The sequence below is a fragment of the Bombyx mandarina genome, chromosome 01 (assembly GCF_030267445.1).
Source record: "Bombyx mandarina strain Sakado chromosome 01, ASM3026744v2".
Taxonomy (NCBI): domain Eukaryota; kingdom Metazoa; phylum Arthropoda; class Insecta; order Lepidoptera; family Bombycidae; genus Bombyx; species Bombyx mandarina.
The window spans coordinates 16,225,731-16,235,497 of record NC_143208.1 but is presented as its reverse complement, the minus strand read 5'-3'; the positions used below and the strand labels follow the sequence as shown (position 1 = coordinate 16,235,497).

General features: G+C 35.7%; 1 protein-coding gene across 22 annotated transcripts in view; it reads left to right on the top strand.

Annotated features, from left to right (window-relative positions):
- LOC114252733 (coiled-coil domain-containing protein AGAP005037) overlaps positions 1-9,767 on the top strand; it is a 316,019-nt gene that overhangs the window by 294,382 nt on the left and 11,870 nt on the right. For 12 of the 22 annotated variants that reach the window (XR_003625165.2, XR_003625164.2, XM_089731174.1 and 9 more), the window contains 13 exons: positions 45-177; positions 328-444; positions 988-1,123; positions 3,174-3,269; positions 4,120-4,307; positions 6,299-6,355; positions 7,373-7,462; positions 8,025-8,087; positions 8,374-8,534; positions 8,680-8,799; positions 8,875-8,984; positions 9,073-9,217; positions 9,636-9,736. Coding sequence is in view for 18 of the 22 variants with exons in the window: in XM_089731174.1 (XP_089587300.1) it covers positions 45-177; positions 328-444; positions 988-1,123; positions 3,174-3,269; positions 4,120-4,307; positions 6,299-6,355; positions 7,373-7,462; positions 8,025-8,087; positions 8,374-8,534; positions 8,680-8,799; positions 8,875-8,984; positions 9,073-9,217; positions 9,636-9,736 (1,517 nt within the window). In the remaining 4 variants the exon portion in view is untranslated. The remainder of the gene's footprint in view (positions 1-44; positions 178-327; positions 445-987; positions 1,124-3,173; positions 3,270-4,119; positions 4,308-6,298; positions 6,356-7,372; positions 7,463-8,024; positions 8,088-8,373; positions 8,535-8,679; positions 8,800-8,874; positions 8,985-9,072; positions 9,218-9,635; positions 9,737-9,767) is intronic. The other 10 variants (XR_016323828.1, XM_089731217.1, XM_028187336.2 and 7 more) reach the window with 7 other exon arrangements.

The window sequence follows — 9,767 nt, the reverse complement described above, 5'->3', positions numbered from 1 at the left end:
AAAAAAGAAGTAAATAACATGTCGTAAATCTTATTTGTACCCAGGTAAAGGCACCAGCTTACTATATGGGGAACCAAGCTCCAAGTACGCTGCCTCGTGGTGGCTCCATGCTGCGGGCCTTCTCTCCAGCCGGCCCCCCTGTCCCCGCAGACCGAGTGAAGACCATCCCCGTAACAGGTAAAACCCGTTTGACGTTTACGTCATCAATTCCAGGAAGCTGGTAAATTGTAGTCATTTCCTTGAACGTCCGGATTTCGACATCGATTTCCTGTTTGTATTGACGTTGAGGCATGCTAGGGTTCAAGGTACAGAGAGGTCTGTGTTTAGGTCCCTCGCCGGCCAAGCCGTTGCGTGCATACGTTCCGGGGGGCGGGTCGGAAAGATGTTTCCCCTTCACGGCGCCTGATTGCGCCCGGGCCGCGGAACAACTATACACGATCCCCGGTAACAGGACTCAACAAACCAAATTAATTTCGCTTCACATCATTGATTTGCTCAACGCTTCATCTGTTGCGCTAATTGAAATACGTTTTTTAATATTGATGTTAAAGCTTATTAACAGTTTTTTGATATTCTGCATTTTTATCTGTGGTGTGAATGTTGATGATATTGTATTGTTGAACAAAGTTTTAATATGTGGTATTATGAAATTCCTCTTTACTTATTTTCATTCTTTTCATTTTATTTAAATAATATATTACGTCAAATGAATATGGGTGTTTTTTCTTTTCTTTCTAAATGGAGCTTAACATACGAATATCTTTTTTCAAAATTGGGTTTTTTTTTTATAATTATTTTATTTGAAGAATCTGCATGCTGATGTAGTTTTGACAACATTTAAATAATTAAAAACAGTTTATTACTTAAACAGTCTTAACGCTCTAACGCTTTATTCGTGAATTATACAGAAAATTATTCAGACACATGAACCCTAAGTTTAAATAGATTCTTTCACTGGTATGTATGTCGGTTGTCAATTCACTGTAGGTCACTCGGATGGCTACATGTCATCCCCTGAGCGCAGTAGCAACAGGCAACCCTATGAAGATCCGTACTACACCCAGTTCCTGGGACCGGCTGCGGGCAGACCAGCTATCGCACCTATCATTGATGAGGAAGCAGGGTAAGCTGTGAAATGAAATATAAATAAAACAAATGTGTTTCTATTATTGCAAATAAAGTATATCAATCTATAACGAGGACTGTTTACGTTGCCGATGCTTTTATTTTATTGTAAAAAAATATATCTTACTTGATTCTATATCGGAATCACTATGTTAGGCTGAGGGCGACGTTATTAAAATGGCCTATTATAATTTAACGAAAGCGGTTCCACTTTTGTAGGCATAATGTTACGTACAAGATACAATTGTTGAAGAATATAAAAAATTCGCATCGCAAACAATGTACAAATGTATGGATATACTTCATTATAAGCATGTATTTAATCCGTACACTTTCTGCATGAAAGTCTTAAACTATCATCTAGATAATTATTTTTGGTAATTTTATTTTTTAGTTCGTACTTAGGTCGATGCATGTTAACAAAATGAATAGAAATAAACCAATCATTAACTAAATTAATACTCATGATTCTTTAACCGTTTTTAAAGAGTAATAAAATTTCACGAGTATTTATTTCAATACATAATGTTTAACTTGTACTGTGTATTTAGAATTCGCGACCAAGCACTTTTTAGAACTAAGTTAACATAAAAACAATTACGCTCTTTCAGATATCTTTTAGAAATCATCAGCTCTACAGAAAGAAAAGTTTGATCTAGAGCGTTTTCTTTTTGTTTCAATGCGAATGCGTGTTCTCTACAAAATATTCTTACCAACAATGACATCTTTAATAGCTCACGGCAGAAATGTAACATTTTTACGCGCGTAGAAGAAGGCAATTTATTATTTGTCAAAATTCGTACAATCATTACTACGGCCTAGTCAAAAATAGCTTTATTTAAAATATAATATATTCAATATTCATAAAGCAGTAGCTCATTCAGAACTAACGGCCTTAAAAAAATTATCAAGAGCGACGTGAGTTTAAAAATACTGGCACCTGCGCTGTAAATGATGAAATCCAACCAGTTTGTAATAATGCATGTTTATTTAAAATAATTACGCAATAAATTAATATTTTTTTAATGAATATTTACAGTATGACACCTTTTAAATTATACAATTAGGACTACAAAAAATATGATAATTTTTAAGTCTAAAAATTGAACTGGACGCTCTTTCAACAACAAAGTTCGATAGTTAATTTCTTACTATTGTTTTTGGGGCTTTTAAAAAAAAAAAAAAACCTTTTTTAGTCCCTTCGTTTCCGTTAATATTCACTAAAATATTTGGAACGAACACTTTTAACCTAACTATTGTATAATAATTTATGATTACCGTGTTAAATGTGGGTTCACTGTTTGGATGCGAGTTATTGTTGCGAGAAAAAATATTTGAGTTAATGTGATCTTTCAAAATCTGTTCTCAATAGAAGAATCGGAATAACTAAACAAACAGATCAAAGTAAAATGAAACAGAAGATTTGTTTTTAAATAGTGATTGTATCCAAATCACTATTTCGATACAATCTTATGATGGTTATTTATTATATAAAAATAAAGAAATGAATTGAATATATTTGCAAAGGTAAACAATAACCTAAAGGTATATTTCGTTTACAAAATCTGTTAAAGATAATTCGTGTAACTAATTAAAGATAAACAACATTTCTTTGTACTTCAACCCTCGTTGATAATTCATTTTAACGGCCGTCTGGTGTAGTGGTAAGTGACATGGTCACTACACAAGGGGGTCGCGGGTTCGAATCCCGCCAAGGGAAGGTATTTGTATGATAAATATAAATGTCTTTTCCAGGGTTATGGATGTATCTTAAATATATGTATGTGTATAATAAAAATCTTACATTTATTTCTGTTATCTGGTACCTGTAACACAAGTTCTTTACGAACTTATCACGGGACCAGTTAACGTGGTGTGATTGTTAGTAAATATTTATTATTTATTATTATTATTATTATTTATTTACCTAAGAAGGTATTTATTATTTATTATTATTATTATTATTTTACAGAACCCGATAGCTATCAAAGTTATTATATCGGTTTTTTTTTTTTTTTGAGAATATTTATAAAAATATAAATTTCCAGCGATACGTTGATAATCGACGACTCGTATCAGATGTACGGGGTGAATCCGATCACCACGGCGCCCCGTCCAATGCCTCGACCTCCTTACGATGCAAGGTACTTTCAAAAAAAACTTCACTTTTCACGTAACTTTATGATTTTCGCAAAACATGATACCGTTCTGTTTTAGTCGCTACTGAATAAGAATTCAATTTCATTAATGTACAGCTTTGAAGGAACAATAGGTGATTCCGTAAAAACGGAGACCTTAGAATTCAGATTTCAAGGTAGGTTGTGGCATTTGCGTTGTTGATGTCTATGGGTTCCAGTAACCACTTAACATCAAATGGGAAACGAGCTCGTCCAACCATTAAGGCAATAAAAAATAAAACAATTGCTATTTCTATATCCAACAAATTTTCACTGGCTATAATAGTCATGTTGTCTAGCCGTACTGTATGTTCACCATCATTTATTAAAAGCTCACAATCATGAAAACTTTTTAAAAAACTACGATAAATTCTGTAACAATAAACTTCTCGAAGCCAAGGCCCCGATATCGATACAAAAAAGTTTTAAATTTTTTTGAAACGACGCGTTTTTTCTTCTTTTCCATGCTGTGCGTTCTTGCGATAGTGGTTTTTTCTATTGCTGTGCGATATATGTGCCTCAAGCGTTCTAACATGACCAAAACATGCGTGACAATACAATGTGCACTTTTGTTGCGTCCACTGCTGTGGCTCTCCATGAAATGGATATTATTTGACATGAATTCACAATCTAAAATTAATTAATTCATAACTTTTAATGTGAACCACATCGTCAAAACGTTAGATCTCACGATGGCGCATTAACTTTTAAAATATATGATGAAAAAGGAAAAGCGCCTGATAATAAATAACATTTATTATACCTCGCAAAGCCATGCCTTTAGTCAGAGAGGATATATTCGATGTCCTTGTTCCAGGATTCCGCCCCCAGTCGATGAGCTGCAGCGGATCCGTGTTGAAAAGATGGAACGCCAACTGGCTAACTTGACTGGTCTGGTCCAAAAAGCACTGCAGGTCCCAGGACCATCTACTGCTACGCCTCCGACAGCAGCGCCAAGACAGGAGCTCCAGAATTATGGGGCAGCTCGACAAGGAGCAGGACAAGGTTTGTAAATTCTTTTTTTTCTCCTTAATACTTCTTGGAAATTAATATAAAAAGAATAAGAATTAAAAACAAAGCCGCTCGATTCTTTCTTGGAACCGTGTTATTTGAATACGGTAATTTTAACATAATAAAATGTTTTTGCATGTTATCTTTGGTAAGTTTGAAATTTCTGAACATTGCTTAATTGGTTACTTGGGTTTCAAATATTTTGTTATCTTCCCCAATGTTGTACTGTTTTCTTGTAACAGCATTTACTAATTATTGGTCACAAACCTGCAAATAAACAATATAGAAAAAATATTAATTAACGGGGTTTTAGTGCTTAGAGCAAATAAATTTAAAACTACTGACTTTTTGGTATTGGCGGGTTTTATTCTGAAATATTTATTGCTAATTTGCATGAACTACCTCATAGCTTATTTGTGGAGGGTGGTTACGGGGTCCAAGAGCCTTGGATCACCTTGAGACATGAGGTCTAACTATATCACACCCTACAAGCCAGACCGAATGACCGTTTCGCTTCGCAGAATGTGATAGGACATGCCCACGCAACTTTATAATACGGTCTACAGCCAGCAAATACCAGAAGGCGATAGCAGGATGATGTTATGCTCAGAGAACAGCTACCTATTCCCTGATGAATCTCTTATTTACCTTTTATGCCACGAGAAGACGTAGGGCTGTTCTGGACAATATCGCACCCAAATTATAACCGCCAAATTATCTCATCAGTCAGAACATCTACAAATTTAACAATCGTCTTACAATCAGTCGTGGATGTTGTGTTTGTAAGTTGTGCACTGTGAACAGATAACCATAATCTCAAATTTGTGGGAGTACTCACGCACATACGCTTTGTACTGCTTGCGTCTAATCCACAACAGTGCGTATGGTAATACTCTATTCAACAAGGCCAATATCAGGGGCATGCTATAGCAACAATTTTACACACAAAAAAGTGCAAAATTGCACCGTTAATACACAAATAAAACACCTGAATTTGGATTCAACACTTTTTTAATAAGACCCTGGTTATAGAATAAAGTTTTTTTTTTATTCATACATATAAATCAATAATAAAGTAAAAGTATCGATGTTTACCACTCATTTATAACTAGACGATTATTCTAAGCTTCACATTAGAAATATGCTCCAACAAGTTGACGTTATCGTTCGGAAGAGAATGAATTAAGTTGGTATTTTAAGTATACCATTTGCCAACGAAACAAATAAGTTGCTGTTGATACCAGAATTAGTGTAGATGATTAAACATGCACTGAAAATCTCCTAAGAAACACGACACGAGAAGAAAGTTTTCGATGAGATCCCGACGAGAAAAAATCTACTGAAACTGTTCAATCCAGTAAAAGACTTTCCAGTAAATACGAACTCAGGGAAATCAATTGAGGCATACCCCAAGAACGAAGCGGGATTCGCATAATATTTTCTGTGATTTGCGGTAATCAACGAACACCAAGTGAGTCGTGATTTCGTTAAAACCTTCCCGACATTATAAATTCCATAAGGACTCTAAACTTTTCAATATACTAAGCACCTTGATTAGAGTTACGATAGATGAAAAGGTCGTGATATTATTGTTCGGTATTTTTTATGTCAAATCTGTGCTGTGGTACGCGTATGTATTTCACATCGCTCTACATTTTTCAACTGAACAACGGATAAATTAATATTTAAGAAAATATCATTGTTTCAATGCTTGACGGTTAGTGAGTTGGCTGAGAAGTGACTAACCGATATTTTCCGAAATTTTATTTAAAATTAAATTGAGTATTTTTAATGTTTAAAATTCAGTTTAATCGCGGTTTTTGTAATGTGAAATAGCTTCATAGTAACATTTATGTAAATATAAAATTCTTAATATTATTAAAGTTTCGAACGCTTGGAATTGTGTGCTGGTATTTTGGTACGTACGTAGCATCTGTAATCCAAGGGAAGGTTTTAATAGTTAATGTAGCTTTTCCTGCACTCAGATGCCGCGAGTTTTACCAGCAACGGGAGACTTCCCAAATTAGGGAGGGATAAATTTCGTAAGTGTGATTGGACGCGGGTACGGACTGTCGTTGCATTGCTAGTGTTCAAAAAATTTCAATAACTAACCGTATTCAAGCAAATAATCGAAATGCAAATAAACTTCTTATTACAAAACCAAATAGGCGACGTTGTCGGGTGTTTTTCAACGGGAAAAACGAAACCGCAAATTGTGAGCTCCACCACATTCCGTTTCCAAGACACTTATTACATCTTATACGCTTCCGTACGCAGCGTGTTCGACGGGGAAAGTTTTCGACTTTCACTGTAAACAAATAAAAAAAACAATTATTTCTTTACCATCCTAGGATGAAGAACAGGATACATTCGCAATGCATCGACTCTCATTAAATAATCACGAAAACGCTTGCTTGCCGATCGAAGTATTTTCCAGCTTCAAACAGCATTAGAAGGCTCGATCTGATCTTTGATCACCTCACTGACATTCAAGAATACATTTGCAAAAGTCAAATGCACCATATAGATCTACATCACCTCAGATATCACTCGATTTATACCATGCAAGAAGTATCAAAACAATTCCGCTCTTAGTTTAACTTATATGAAACAAGTGTAAATAAACATTTTTAAAGTGCTCTGTATACAATAATAAACTCCATGTATGTTTACATTAACAAAAATATACCATATTTTTACATTAATTTAAAAATAGCATTCATATTTTGTTTAAAATAAGTTTATTGGGTGTTCGTAAAATGGTTCGAAGGTTACCCTTGCTGGAAGGAAGCATACATAAAAATATGATGCGTCTAAAAAAGTTTTTGTCACGAACTTGTAGCAACTGTTTATCAGTTCGTTGTGAAATCCACGAATCTATTCTAAATTCAGTACCAATGCACGTAAATATTTACTTTTCATAAAGCATTATTGATCACATTCAGATTTTGGCATTGTATTTTATTTTTTAAAAGTCACGGTGTCATGTGAAAGTAGATAGAAACGACGATAACTCGCATGCCATAGGTTGATTTTTTTTATAAAATTTACACTTCCAGAGAAATCCGTGTCCTTCGAAAAGTCAGTGTCGTTCAGTGATGATCCGCCAGACATGAATTCGCCCAAACAACATTCGCCTCAGCACTCAGGTAACTATACCAGCATTTAAAACCATATTATAAAATGAATGTGTAGCTTAACAATCGAAATATTTATAAAAAAATCAAGTAAATAGTTTCAGAGGTGAAGGTCACTTATAGACATCTGTATATTATCTTAAAATCCTTTAGATTTGTACTTTAATATAAAATCCAAGAAAAGTAGTGTATGAGAAAGACGACTGTCCAATTTCTTGTTTTTTTATTATACGTAATACATAATATCTATCCAGCAAATAATGATTTAATTGGCTTAATCTTTAAATAGTTTGGGCAGATATCAATTAGAGAATTACATGCATTTAAAAAAAATTCAAATAAGGTTATATTGTTTAAGTTAATATCCATTTTCTGTTGCATTGTCGTATCTTCAAAAATTTGTTGTATTATGTATGTATTTATTTCATCGGCCGCGTTGTGGAGACTATTTATTTGTTAAGTTATTATTAAGTGTCCTATTAGAAAACTCTTCCGCTCTCGTAGTTTATATCATAACCATGTTCATAATTCTTTGTATTTGATTTCTTTCCGCTTACTTCTTTGCCATAACAAGCTGATACAAAACCTGCAAAACCGGCAATCAAATCATCGACATTGCCGAGGACATCCTCTCAAGGTAATAATGAAATCAGTTGATTTAGCTTATGAAAGCTTTGAAAGAAAATAAAATTGGCTTTGTACTATTTACCCGCAGTTAAACTCACCGATCGTCGTTATATGACGCTCTCACAAATACCGCTTACTGGCCTCAACGTCACTTCCCGTTATGCTGTTAATAATAATACCTATTATAAAACAGAACTTTAGTAAACGGATTGCTTTAAAGTTGGCTTTGTATCAGATGTTTGTTTATAAAACATTTAGATTATTGAAATGGTAAATCAAAATCGTGCTTTTTACAGAGCGTGATCGCTTGAAGCCGGCTCCTCCACCGAAGCCAGCTGGACTGGTCGGCAAGCAGAATCCAATGGGACCGCAGAAGATTTACACCATCAATGTGACTTCGGATTTCTTCGGGCAATTGCGGGTGTTGCAGAAACAGAGCCGCGACCTGAGGATCGAGGTAAATGAGAACTGTGTGGCTTTTACTAATGCGAATGACGAACTAAATGTACGTGCAATTAGCGAATTTATCGCAACCCGCGAGTAGCCATGCTTTGATTAAAGCATTAGCTGGTCATACATAAGCCATGGTGTTTGGTCCGCAGACCCGCAATTTGCGTCGTTCGACCTTGACTCACGCGATACAGATGAGGCAGATGATGGCCGAGACCATTGTCAAGATCGGGGAGCTGGCCGCTACATTCTGCGATCAAAATCCGGACGCGGTTTGTGCATTATTAAATTTTATATTTATAGTTCGGTTTGGACTCTTCCTTTTTCAATTTCTTTTGTCCTTACAGCAACTGACTCGCGAGGAGGAGATGTACCGTCAGGACATGCTGTTACTGGAGAATGATCTGTACGAGCTGGAGGCTACCGTTGAACGTCTTCGCGGTCAAGCTGCTAATAGGTATTAACAAAGAAATATTATCATCATAAATGATATCATCAATGATGGAACAAGCGGATCTTTTTATTTTTAATATTCAAATACGTTGTAGGGAGACTCGGGTCAATATGGCGGACATTGAACGCATCGCGATGGTGCTATCAAAGAGCAGCAAGACAGTTGCTGATTGGAAGCTTAAATTCCCCGTGCTCCAGGACACTATGAAGACCAAGTTGTCTGCTGAAATGGAGAAGGTACGCTATTATAATCAACTACTCAGATTGGTTGGTGATTACAATGAATTTTTTTTTTATTCCTTTGACAGGTGTACGAGCTCACAGCCACCTGGTGTTAAATGGTTACCGGAGCACATAGACATCTACAACGTAAATGCGCCACCCACCTTGAGATATAAGTTCTAAGGTCTCAGTATAGTTACAACGGCTGCCCCACCCTTCAAACCGAAACGCATTACTGCTTCACGGCAGAAATAGGCAGGGCAGTGGTACCTACCCGTGCGGACTCGCAAGAGGTCCTAACACCAGTAATTATGCAAATTATAATTTTGGGGGCTGATAATATGATGGTTTGGATTTTTTTGAAAATGAATGTGCAAGGTACCTTTGGAAACTAAACTTCTTAAAATGAATTAGTTCGTAACTTATTGGCCAGGTGGTGCGTAAGGAGAAGATTCTGGAAGACGAACCGGAACGCCTCGAGCTCGCTCTACGTCGTTGTAAGAAGCTCACCGGAACACTCGTCACTCTCAAGAGGTGCGATTATGTTTGTTCCTATGACTAGTTT